The 13,326-nt window shown below is 44.8% G+C and overlaps 1 protein-coding gene and 2 long non-coding RNA genes across 10 annotated transcripts in view; 1 reads left to right on the plus strand and 2 right to left on the minus strand.

Annotated features, from left to right (window-relative positions):
- LOC310671182 overlaps positions 1 to 13,326 on the minus strand; it is a 361,314-nt gene that overhangs the window by 327,287 nt on the left and 20,701 nt on the right. The window lies entirely within an intron of this gene.
- Positions 1 to 13,326, plus strand: part of SETD5 (SET domain containing 5) — a 65,066-nt gene that overhangs the window by 16,415 nt on the left and 35,325 nt on the right. For 4 of the 8 annotated variants that reach the window (XM_083424613.1, XM_083424616.1, XM_083424612.1 and 1 more), the window contains exon 2: positions 11,030 to 11,204. The exons of 2 other annotated variants lie outside the window; for them this stretch is intronic. In XM_083424613.1, the coding sequence (XP_083280739.1) occupies positions 11,134 to 11,204 (71 nt within the window). In that variant the 5' untranslated portion in view covers positions 11,030 to 11,133. Of the gene's footprint in view, positions 1 to 11,029; positions 11,205 to 11,544; positions 11,590 to 13,326 lie in introns of those variants that run through there. 2 more of the 8 variants (XM_083424618.1, XM_083424614.1) reach the window with 2 other exon arrangements.
- On the minus strand, positions 375 to 7,479 carry LOC310671167. The gene is made up of 2 exons (XR_014507851.1): positions 1,504 to 7,479; positions 375 to 733 (listed from the first exon to the last, which is right to left on the minus strand). It is a non-coding gene; the product is annotated as an uncharacterized lncRNA (long non-coding RNA).

A 13,326-nucleotide genomic window follows, 5' to 3' on the forward strand; every position in this document is an offset into this window, starting at 1 on the left:
TGTTATTTTACAAGAACCCCAAGATCTACCAGCCAGAGCCAGGCGCAAAAGACATAGAATTAGAAGTAGAAAACAGACTGCCTGTGAGCATATTTTGAGTCTAGGAATTGATTTTCAGTACCAGAGCTGAACTGAGTTCACAGTCCTTTCACACAGAAGCCCTGCTTAGCTTTCTTCATTTTAGCAGCCTAATTTATGTGGGATCTATCTTCTGCCCACTCACATTGTATGTAGATTGTGTGAGAAACCTGGGTTCCAATTAAGGAGGATTTGGAATACTTGGACTTCAGTGCCTCTTAGCATTCGTGTGTAGGAGGGGCTAAGCAACTTTAAAATGGAGCCTCATTTAGGCTTATTTTGACCCCAGAAAAAGTTAATTTCTCCCAAAGATACTGCAGCAAGCTGGGTGCAAGGCCTATGCAGATGTGCACAAGCCATTAACATAGCTTTACAGCAGAGTAACTCACCAACATGCAGTCCTAACTTCTCTATAGTGAATATAGCTACCCATTCACCTCCCAGTTGTGCTGTTACATGGTACTTACTTACTGATGGTTCTTAGAACGTTGACCCCCAAAATCATGTGAGTGATGATGTAAACCTGTTTAGGAGTGCCCAGAAAAGGGTTAAATGTCCATTTGGCAGCCTATGGACTCATTCTGCGGCTCCTGAATCATACCAGCACCATCAAGCTTACATTTTGTTATGAGTGCTTCTAACAACATGTCAGACCCTGCAAGATGAAGAGAGAGAGTGCAGGAGGGAGAGGGAGTTTGTGTTAAGTAGCTGATCCCACTTCTCTGTACTGAAATTTTCCAAACGGTTTCTAGTTTTACTGTTCCACCCTCCCTGCCCTCTCCCCACCCCCATGGCAGCAGCCTGCAAAACATATACGATCAGTTTGATCGGTCTGCAGGATCATTTGCTGGTAACTTTTAAGGGGAGGGAGGAATAAAATCAGGTTTATAATGGAGGTAGGGGCTGAACCTTAAGTATAGAGTAGCTGCCACGGCTCCATAATTGCTGCACTGTGTCGTGTTGCCATGGTTCCCAGTGCTGTGTCTCTGCATGGTTTCTGAGAGTAGGGCCAAGGCAGCCAGTCACAGCAGAGCTGCTGTGTACGTGTTTGGGGAGTTTAGACTTGTACTGACAAGGAAGTGATTGGAGAGAGCCCTGTGCTTATAGTTAGGGTGTTAGGAAAGGATCTGGGTATTTCCCACCCCATATTGCGTGCGTTTTTATTCCTTCCCTTCCTCCTCAGACAGACCGAGGTGGGGAACATCATAAGGCAGCCTAAATGCTTAGTTCCTCCCTCCGCCGGTCCTCAGTCACGGGGGCAATGACATGAAATGTGGGATTCCTTCCTCTACCAAATGGTGGGGTGGGGTAGCTGTGGGGAAGGGAGGCTGCTGCCTTTGGATTGGCTGGGGCGTGTTTTCATCAGAGATCCCTTGGCTGACTTGCCATCTGCATAGGCTGTGAATACTTCTCTCTGGCGCAGACCTTGTTCCTTGGGATTGCATCATCTCTGGGAGAGCAGCCAGGTCCGGAGCACTAGTACAAAGACTTTGTGAAGCAGATGCGGCCTGTTCTGTCTCTGAAGCATTTCTCCTCCTTCCTGCTCATCCTTCCCACAGGATTCCAGAAAGAGAGCTTGCTCTGAGAGCCTCTCAGTAGGTCAGCTGCCCTTTGGACTCTGAATCCCAGCTGCTTCCTGTACACCTGGCTGATGCAATGTCTGCCTTTGAAATCCCTGCTGGAATTCACTCTGGAGTGGTTTTGTTTGCCTTTTTTGGGAGTGGCCAAGCAGGCAGAGTAGGCCTGTCACATGACGTCCTTGAATATAAGAAGCCTGTCGCCAGATTTGCAGATGCAGAGCTCTCTCCTTTCCAATCTAGCAACCGGTTCCTGGCAAATTTTGTCAGGCATTGCCTTCTCTTGGTGGCAGATATATATCATGCGCACATTACAGTTGCTAGCATTGTAATCGGTAATTTGCTGTGGCCTCTGTGATTGTCCTGGGAATTCTGAAGGGGTTGATCTGAATTTGAGTTCCAGTCCAGCTGAGTCTGTTTACTGCACCGTTTTCTTATGATTCAGCTGTTTGCATTATTTTTCTCCCAAATGCCATCTACGTAAAATAATTTAGGGAGTGATACTTTACTGACAGGTTTGTAAGGATTCATATTTTTAAAAGCAAAGGCCTGCTTTTGCTATTTCCAATAAGGTATTTTACTTTCACATACCCACCAACACCACCACCACCTCCCACACACTTTGGATTGAAAAGCAAGGTATTTATGAGTGCTCATCTTGATGCTTTGGCCCCCTTTAACTGTGAATCTCAGAAGACACGTGGTGTCACCACCCTTTCATGTGGTGCTTATGATAGAGCATGGACCTTCCTTGTGGTCATCCCAGGTTTTTTCACTGTTATATCCTGAATTAGAATTCTAATATCAAGGCTTCCAGACAGTTTGGAGTGATAAATTGTGGCCGGATGCTAATTGGGGTTGACTGCTAGACTAGATGATCCATTAGTCTGACTCACTCTGAAAGTATTTCATATTGGTCCCTGAACCATCCTTTTGTGTCAGAGGAAGACTGGGGAAGGCTTTCCCAATTTAGAGAACCCTCGTTTTCATTTTGTAAATGTAGCTTTTTGTCCTGTGGCTGAAAAATCGTGCAGTGACAACGTTTGAATAATAGAAATAGGAAGCAAAGCAGCAAAAAATTGATTGCCCAACTAACAAATATCAATCTGGATGTTGAATTTATAATTTAAGGGATAACTCAGGTTTTTCACATCTGAGTCAATCGATCACAGTGCTGAGGATCCAGTGTAGAGTAAATGCAGTATGCCTGGCAACATGCAACTAAAATATGTAAATCAACTGCAGCCCTCTAGCTTGTAATCTATTTCCAGCTCAGCCTTCAGTGCTGAAATGGCTCACCCCCCCCCCTGCTTTTTCATATGCTTCATCTACCAGCTTCTGTTTTATTCAGGCCTTATACCCTGTGTCCTATGATTTACAAATAGAAAGCTATTAAGCACAACCCCGCCTTATCCACCAACGAGGCAACTAGCATAAAAACAAAATTAAAGTGGCTACACTCTGTGGAATGGCTGTCTAATAAGAAAAGTGTAGAACAAGCTGAATGCCCAAATGAGAACAAAAATGAGCAGTAATTTGAGCAAAAGAAATGCAAGCTGATAACAAGGGATGCAAAAGAAGAATGAGACAGTGCATCAGTAAAGACACTTAAAGTCAACTTTTTTAAGAACCCTCTTTAAAATACATTAGAAGCAGCAAACCAGCTGGGGAGATTGCTGGATTTTTGGGTGATAAAGGAGTTAAATGTGAACTATTGGAGTAAAAGAGTGAGTGCAGAGAAGCTTGAATGAATTCTTTGCATCTATCCTCAATGCAGAAGATGGAGTTGAGATTCTTTCCTGGGTGACATGTGCAAGGAAGAATCTAAGGTATAGAAACTTTCCTGGGTGACATGTGCAAGGAACTGTGCCAGGAGAGAGATCTTGGTGCTTTTCAGTAGTATTTACTGTAGCATCTTTATTGAGAGATTGCCTGAGTTGGGGAGGGGTATACTGCTTTACAGTGGTTCCAGGCTATTACTCTACTCCCACACATTTAATGGGATGTGATTGGCTGATTTTTAAATATCAGCATAATGTTAATTAACTATTCCTGATCATTTTTCATTCTTGGGGGGGAGAGAGCGTTGTCTCATTTTATTATACACATTTATGTTACAGTTTTTTAAAAAATAGTTTGTATATTTTAATTGCTGTAAGATGCCAAGTTTTTTTAATAAAGCTTTTCTAATAAATTTAATAAACTTAAAATTTAAATAGTGGTTGGAGACAAATTCTAGGCCTTGTCAAAAGCTTAACAAATCCCTGGATCCAGATGGCACCCACCTAAATGTGAAATTGCTGTTCTTGTAATAAAATTATGTAACTTGTCCCTAATAACAGTCTCCATACCTGGGGATTGTGAAGTGGCCACTGCAATACCATTTTTTTAAAAAACCAGGGGAGTAGGGAGAGATTCAGGAAATTACAGATCACTTAGCTGTTCTGGGAAAACTAATATGAAAAGCATTATTAAACACAAAATCATCCAGCACTGTTGTTGTTGTTTGCGCCTGTCTTTCTCAAGAGGCAATGGAGTGAACCTCCGGGGGTGAAGTCAAACCACTGTGTTAGCCGCACTGAAGTGACCTTGCCAGGACGCAAGCCTGGGCTGTGTGTCTGGAGGTCCTGGGCTGCCCAGACGACAAGACCCTGCTCTCAGCCTCGCTGGTGTGGTCTAAAGAACAGCAGAGCAATACATTTGGCACCAGCTTGGCTGCAAGAGTTGCCAGAAGGAGGTGTACAGGACGCCATCCAACCGCCTTAGGGACTCCACTCTGGATTTGTGTTGGGTTTACTCCTTAGCTTTTTCTTCTCCTGAAGATATCTCACAAGGCAGCGGAGGTTTAGGACCAGAGTTTTCCTTCTCTTAGGACAGAGGTTTCCTTCTCCTAGATGGGCTACCATCCCAGGTTGACGAGCCTCATCCTTTCCTCTACAGCACATGCAGAAAATGCTTTCTTGACCATTGGACCCACGGTTGGTCTCATTTGCTCAATCTGCCAAAACCTGTCTTCGCATTCAGGTGAAGTCCCTAACTCACTGAGAGTTTGAGACCCATTGGCTACCCTCATCTGGTTTAGCCAGCCAGTCGAAGCCATATCTGGGGTGTGGCCACTGTCGCATGCTGGCAGCTTCTAGGAGCCACAGTTGAGAGCTCAGCTCTCACCATCAAGCATATCGAAGAACAAATGGTGCTGAAGAAGAATCAGCATGGCTCCTGCAAATATAAGTGCTGCCCGACTAACCTATTAGAGTTCTTTGAGAGTATCAGTATGGATAGAGTTGAATCCAGTAGACGTGTACTTGGACTTTCGAAAAACTTTTTGATGTGGTGTTAGGAGTGAGCAGGGGTGTGTGTCCAAGTTTACTCATCCCACCAGATTGTTCAGGGAAGCTACCAAAAAATCAGGGGATGCAACTGCAGCATTTGATACTAGGCCCCTTCCTCTCACTTGCTTTGTCAGATGCGCTATTCCATATGCTATAAGTGAATGCAGGGGCCTCTTCTGTGACATAATGCCTGTCTTTGTGCTGTTCCAAAACCACCCCAGCTGCTTCGTTCCTATAGTTGATATCAAACTAAGATCTAATGTGCCTTGTGCTGGCCTCCTCCTTAGCTGTTTCCCCTCCCTCTGAATGTGGTCTGGGGAAAATGAATCCAGAAGCGTTGGCTTGCATTTTTGTTGTTTGGTGTGTTTCTGAAATTGCTTGTTCCTCTGATTTTCATTCTCATTAATTCTACTTTAGTATCAGCTGCACATGTGTTTCCCCTCTAGATCATTGACTCAATAATGCTAGCTCTTCCTGATTTTCACCGTTTGACTCTTTGTTAGTTTCTGTTCATATTTGTGTGCTTCCAGCCAGTTTTCAGGACCATCTCAGAATGACATTTTCAGGGCTGGCGTGACAAAGAATGACAATCCTCTAAAATTGTGTGTAGTTGCTACTTTGATACAGAGCTATCAGCATGGCTGAAGAACCCAGTGGATTTGGAAACAAGAATATGAAGGGAAAGCATATGTGGAGGATGCACAGATCTGAGGGGGAAAGAAATTGAGGAAGAACTGTTGGGAGAAATGGTTACACAAGGCCTAGAGACTTGGGCAGATAAGGAAGGTTTGAAATATGGAGGCTGTGACCCAGAAGCCAAGGAGGCAGTGGCCCAGTTTGCAAACAATATTAAGACATAGTTTTAACACATGCAGGTGTTTTGCTCCCCGCTCAGCTCTTTCCTGTGCTTTGTGGTCAGAGGAAACAAGCTAGTGTTGGGCCTCATGTGCAAACCCGAGCTTTTGTGGGCTCGGGGTTCGTTTCTCTCCAAACAACGATAGGCTGGCCAAGAAGAAACCTTGGCCCCTCTTTGTGGTTTGTTTGGAGAGAAACAAAACCAGGGGCCTGCTCCTCATGACATGGCCCACCAGACTCTGCCTTGTTTATGGTTTTGTTTCTGCCGCACGCAGTGCATCCAGGAGCTGGAGAGGAGCAAAGAATTTGCACATGTTAAACACAAGTTCGCAGAATCATAGATTTGTAGAGTTGGAAGGGACCACAAGGGTCGTCTAGTTCGACCCTCTGCAATGCAGAAATCTCTCAACCAACTTGGGGCTCAAACCCACAACTCTGAGATTAAGAGTCTCATGCTCTACCAAACTCAACCTGTTCAGTTTAATGTTATGTGTCAACCATCTTGATCACTGTGTTAGTATGTTAAAAGTGAAAACTCTGACTGCAGTTTTCTTGCAAGCATAATTTTCCCAACTTTTTTTGTTGAGATGACAGTATATTTTGTAAATATGTGGCAGTTTATAACTGTATCCAAATGAGAAGAAACTTGGAAAAATATAATTAAGGCAGGTTTTTTCTTCTTCACCTTTGCTATTATATATGCTAGGAACACACACACACACCTACACACCCCCCCTGCATAATGCAAACTGCTACAGGTCTTAAAGCAATGTTTCAGGTTCAACATCTAACACAGACTTTGTCACTACCCCTATTTTATGCATTATTGCACTTGACTTTTACACCCAACCAGGTATACAGGGCCTGAATACAGTACTATGCTTCCTTGATAATTTTCAGAATGTGACACTCAGATTGAAGGGTGACCAGCAGATCACTGCTGATCACATCACATCATTAATTTGGATAGATACACAGAACATCAAGTTTTGATATTCACCAAATATTCACCAGTTTTGATATTGGATGTTATGTGGCTCTGTCTAGGATACAAGTTAATGCTGTATCATAACCTGTCTTAAATCTTCAGAGGCCATTGAACTTTGGTTGGTTGACATTTTAAGCTTGCAATTAATCAAATGACTACCGTATTTTATTTGTAGGCTGCTTTGAATTTGATTTCATCATAGGGTGGAATATGAATACCTTAATAAATAAAGACTTGTCTGTAGCGTCATAAGTTACCATCAAACACGTGATTACAGCTGCAAATCTATGTGTTTGTTTGTTTGGAACCATATTCACTGCATAGGGGCTATTTATTCTCTCCTGCCAACCTAGCAGTTCAAAAGCACATCAAAGTGCAAGTAGATTAATAGGTACCGCTCCGGCGGTAAGGTAAACGGCATTTCCATGCACTGCTCTGGTTCACCAGAAGCGGCTTAGTCATGCTGGCCACATGACCCGGAAGCTGTACGCTGGCTCCCTCGGCCAATAAAGCGAGATGAGTGCTGCAACCCCAGAGTCGGTCACGACTCGACCTAATGGTCAGGGGTCCCTTTACTTTACCTCCAAGAACTGTGTGTGGAGGATGACAGTAAAAGTTGCACATGGATCACTCAGAGTTTCTCTCCTCAATCTCACTGGTGGTATAGCTTCGCTCTCATATGAGTCTTGAAGTCACCTGAATCTACCCTATGCCATGTAGAAAGTAAGATCAGTGTGGGAGACTTGTATAGATTGATGAAACCTTTCAGGAGAGTTCTAATTCTGATTCCTGCCAGCTCCCCCTCTCTTGATTTACAATGCGGTTTTCAAAAGATGCATGCCCTTTTTTGGTCTTTAGAAGAAAGGTGGACATTATCACCATTATTGGGCGTTAGAAATGTTTAAGATTGTTTGGTGCTTTGTATTGGCTGCATTGTGTAGGCCAGAGAGAATTCTAATGACTGGGCATCCTTCTGCCCTGTCTGGGGCTCAAACTAGACTGGGAGCCCTGCCCCCTTCTTTTTCAGAATTCAGAGACACAGCTCATGAGATTCAGCAGAAAAGGATTAAGCCCCCACAGAGCAGCCCCTTTGGTTTGAACCCAGCCTAGTCCAGAGGAGGGGGCACTGAGCTTCATTGTCTTATTGTTTTTATAGACAAAACGTTCCAGCCGGCTCTTCATCTTGCCTCCAGAGTCTCAGCCACATCGGTCAGATGGGAGTGAAGGATAAAGGGAGATGGTTGAAACAAAGATTGCACTATTCTGTTGCTATTGCATCCTGAATGTTGAGGCAGTTTCAGATTTGATAGCCATGGAGTTGATTTATAGATGGCATATTTAGTCTATTCTGGCCATTTCCATATAACACTACCCGGAAAAAAATTGATACTGCCCTCTCTCCCTTGAACAGATCCCCAGATCAAGGCATCAAGTAATTTCAATTTCTGTACAATGACAGCCTGGTTGTACACCTGCCTTGGTGGTGGTGGTGGTGTTGTTGTTGTTACTGTTACTACAGAACCTCGTTGTGAAGTATGGGTGAGACCTTCTCCTTAATGTTTGTATGGTTGCATGAGTCAGCCTAGTGGCTGCTTCCAGTCTCTGCATAATCCTCACTTGTAAGATCCAAAACATGTCCCTGCTCTTCCATTTATCAAGCCTTGTTGGCTCCTATTTTCTTTGTTATTTATGCTGTACTTAGTTTTGTGAGCTCTTTGTTCAGGGGTCATGTTGCGTTGGTATTGGGTTCCATGTCTAGCACATTGTTGGTGCTCCACTATTAAGTAGCGATAGTGTTGTGGGTGAAAGCAACTAAATTCTCCTGTGCTTTTCCATTACTGGAGTTCCTCCTACAAGATACTGTCCATAATTAAGCTGTTGTTGCTTTTTCTTAATTAAGGATGAGCCTTGATGTTCTTCCTAATTCCTTGCGAATCTGGCTTAGGGCTGTTGGACTAGAAACAGCAGGCCTTTCTTTCATTGCGTGGCCAGCTCTCAGAAGGAACCAGAATGGTGCTTGCCATTCTGTGTGGCGGCATTTCTGAACTGCCATTCAGTGCAAGCAAACCCATATTTGGACTGTTTGGCAAACCTTAAAGGAACCCCTGGGATTCCCATGCTCTTGCCTGTGAATAAGTGGGGCAAAACCTTGTTTGAGTACCAGTGCAGCTCACATTCACTGCTTCACACAGTAGTGAGCATTCCTGGACAGAATGGAAGGCTCCAAAGACAATCTGCAATTGCATATTCTCTTACCTCATGTGTGTGTGTATGTATATTCAGGCACGCGTTCACACACATGTTCTAATGTGCCAGGTGAATACTTCCTCTGTAGAAATGTGCATGTGATGTAGCTCCTTTTATGGCTGCAGATAATGCTATTAACTGCAGAAACATTCTGAAGAAATTTTCCAGCCCCTCCTAGCAAGATGTGATCCATATTTCTACACCCTCTTTCAGAGGGGAACAATTACTGGCCTTTTCTAGGCTTACCTATCGGTGAAGTGATTTGATACCTGATGGTGCCTTGCTCATAGGGAGCGGTGCATGTTAAGTTCCGTGCCTTCTGCATTTAGCCCAACCTGTACTAGTAATTATTATGAAGCTCGAATGCTTGTTTCCCACACAAAGAGCCGCCCTGATGGCATGGCTAGCCCTGAAGAATGGGAAGAAAGTGCAAAGGAACTAGGTCAGAAAGAAAGTGCAACATTTATTTGCTTCTCCCACATTCCACCACGATCACATCACAGACCTCATCCTTGCATATGGGTAATTTGTGGAGGTAGGAAAGATCTTGAAAGGCTACAGCGGGCAGCAGCTGTTCCAAGTTCTCTGCAGTAGGAATGAACAGATTGTTAATTAGTAATATGTCTACCATGGGCAAAGAACCATTGGTTTCACAAAAGCAGTTTGTGGCAAGGCAAGGTGGATAGTCGACCATTGAACCCTTTAGAGCCAGCAGCACCTAATGGTGAGCTTTCCCCCCCTGCTTTAATCCACAACCTCCTGCTGCCCTCCAAGAGTTTGGGAGTAAACACCTCCCACAAGCGATCAGTTCTGCAGGTACAAATCTATTCCCAAAGGATGGAGCCCCCCTGCACAGCCCCAGATACGCCTGCAAGGCACAAACTAAATATCCTCTCACTTACTGGAAGGCCTCGAGCTCTGTTGAGGCAGGTACAGACAGGTTGCATGTAGGCCGAACCATCTACCGCAACTCTCACTTCATGCTCCCTTCCTTACTTAAGTCCTTCCCCCCACCCCTCAAGTTGGCCTTTCTATCAGGGCTGCCTCTCATTCTCTACTTAGTTGCAGTTGAGTGTAGATGCCGTATTACATAGCATACCAAATCTGAATAGTGGATCTGTGTGTGTTTAGTTACTCTGCAAAATGTATGAAAGAGCAGGGCCCGTTCCTTTCCTGGTAGCTGCTTCTCTGTATATTTCCAAGTAACACAGTGGTTTAAATGTCCACGTTGTGTTCAGGTCTGAAGAGAGGCACATGTACTGTATGTTGTACTTTAGTATCGGAGTACAAAACAGAGAGAGGCATGGCCTTTGGGCTCATTGCTTCCTTCATTGTGCAGCCATCTGCCTTCGACTGTTCCCCCTTTCACCACCATTTCAGATATGCCCCTTTCCCCCCTGTTCCTCTTGTGTCCCAAGTGAGCACGAGGGATTTGGGAGATGACTTTGCATCTCATGCACATCTGTGAAGCTCAGGAACTGGATTTTGGCACTAGGGTTGTCATGAGGATCATTCTGAAATAAATCATTACAGAAATGAATAAATGCCTTCCGTGCTGCTTTCTTTTCTCATTGGCTGCTCTGGGATTCTGTCTCAACACACACACACACACACACACACACACACACGTTGTGCTCTGCCTCCCCTACTGGCAGTTTTACCCATGTGACCGTCTTTTGCAAGACAGGCCTGCGGGCCTCTTGCCTGTGCTTGGCATTCTCTTTTATGGCACGAGGAAATATCTGCATGTGAACCAGGTGGCCATATTTGAGAGGAGATTATGTAAAAGTAATGCAGAGGCAAGAGGCAACACGCACCCTCTGAAGTTTCTCATTCCTTCCTTCAGCCCGCACTGTCCTCAACTTTAGGATGGTTTTGCAGGCAGGGTGAACCATATGTCTGTGGCAATGATACACAAAAATGCAGTGCATTGTTTCTTTTCCCCTTGGCAGGTTTCCCCATGTCCGTGACGTGTTGGCCGAGGCTCTGCGGCTGCTCCCCGCCCTTGGAGCCGCCAGTCGCTACCCTTTGGACTCCGTGATCCCTGACAAACGTCATGAGCATTGCAATCCCTCTGGGAGTCACCACACCAGATACATCTTATTCAGATATGGCTGCTGGATCTGAGTAAGTTCTGCCTTGCCTGCTAGCGTGTGAAGGGCATGGAACCAGGCCTCGGTGTTCAGACTTGAGCTGTCCCGCTGAGCCCGGGATAGCAGGGAGTGAGCTAGCTTTGCAACAGATAAACCAGAAATCTGAGGTGGTATCTGGTGCACACATTTGATCGCGACGGAACACCAAACAGAAGCACTTCCCCCTTTCCCTCAAATTGCGTCCAAGAAGAGGCACTGTCTAGAATACTGCTTTCCCAGTGATCTCTAATTCACACCTGTTGTATCATACCTTGGTTGATAGGTATCTTGCAAGACATGAGCCCTGACGGTACTCTTCTTTTCCTCTCCTGTAGCCTAAGTTGCATGGTGCTGCTGATACAGATGGCTGTGTGATGTGGGTAAGGAGGATCTTTCAGGCATCGGGCCTCTTGCCTATCTCAAACTGTTAAGTAGATTTTTCACCCCTTTAGTGTGGCTCTTTTCCCGAGGGAGGCTTGTAAGGTAGCTTGTGGGAAACTTCCTGCACCAAAACCCAAATGAAGCGTCTACACTACAGGAAGGAAGATGCCTGGAGTTGAATTGATCGTTGAGCTTAGTCAGGCACGGAAAGAGGGTCATGCCTTGCTGATGCTGTTCTGTGCTCCTGCACTTGTCTTCAGCAATTTTTCCCAAGAATGGAGCACTGTGAAGGGCCAGACACACTGTTTGAACCACCTGCTTGACAGACTGTACTCAGGAGACACTGAAAGCTCTGTGTATCTGGCCTCTGTTTGGTGGGCTTTTGTGAGGCGCTAGCATTCATGAAACACTCCTTTTTCCTGCATCTTTTTGTGTATCTGGATACACGGTGTAGTATATCGTGTCTGGTTTTGTTTCATACCACGGACCTGATCAGGCTTTGTTGAGCACCTGTCCAGCTCAGCTTCAATCATACTGCATCTGGAGTATTCTCAGCAAATAAGCTCACTACAAAATAAATGTCCTTTACTTTGTTTCCTGTCTAATGTTAGATCTGTTCTGAATATACGTCTCACTTCATAGCTATTTCTGTCAGGTCTTCTCGTTTTGATGACAGTTTTTTGTGTTTTGTTTTACTGGGAATGTTTAGGATCACATTCCATGATACTGTCAGGTTGCAGTGGCCTTGCGTTCTGTCTTCTTATATATAGAGCCCTGAAAAGGCTGTAGCTGTTACCCGTCCTGTCCTTGCCCTCCTTGGGAGCGTGGAGGTAGAAGCAGCTATGTTAAGATTGTTTCATAGCACTAGACTTCAGATGCATGTAGGTAAAGGGTCTGCCAGTCAACGTTTGCTCTGCTATCATGTGCCACCAAGCCTTCATGGCCAAAGAGTAGCCACAATTTGAAGAAGGGTCTCTGCTTGAGTTGTATTAATTTTCCAGAGCAAGCTCCAGGGACTTGGGATGCAAAAGTAGAAATGGGCATGGAAAAGCTACTTTTGTTAATAGGGTATCAAGAAAGGAACACAGTGATTCAAGATTAAGCTTCTATAGGTAGAGGAGTTGCTGGTTTTACCAGTCCCACTGTTTTGAAGATCTCTGTAATTTAGCACGACAGAGCAGTAGTTAGGAATGAGGAGTTTGCGGTCATCTTGGAGAGACAGGAGTTCCAATAAGCAAGTACCGTGTGGCCACCCGTCCTCTTCCTGGCTGTAGCTTTTGAAAGTTGACTGCAGTTGCAGAAAGGACATTTCCTGAACCATGTCCCTAATGCGTGCTTGCAGCGGCAGCTCCTCCTCCTCTTAGTCCTCCCCCCTCCTTCCAAAGAGAGCAATTTCTCCTTCTGGCATCAAGGCTTTGGCTTCATCACCTACGCTTTTCCTGTTTCCTTTTCTATAACAAGGACTCCCACAGCCTTTCACTAATTGCCCATTTTGTACAGTACCGTATTCTGAGTCGATTTTTTCCTGCCACCTTGTGGTGGAAAATTGCAATTTTCGGTCAGTAATTAGTTGGGAATTCACCGCATCATCCCATAAGAAAGCAGGGTATCCTGAATATTTTAGTTTGTCCGGAGTTCCTTCCGATCCAGGTCATAGATATTCCTGTAGCTCTTGGCCTATTTTTGTCAAGTACTCTCAAGAGCTCCCATCACTAGAAAATTGTGTCTCGGCTCCT

Source organism: Podarcis tiliguerta (assembly GCF_965153285.1).
Source record: "Podarcis tiliguerta genome assembly, chromosome: 2".
In the NCBI taxonomy this organism is placed as follows: domain Eukaryota; kingdom Metazoa; phylum Chordata; class Lepidosauria; order Squamata; family Lacertidae; genus Podarcis; species Podarcis tiliguerta.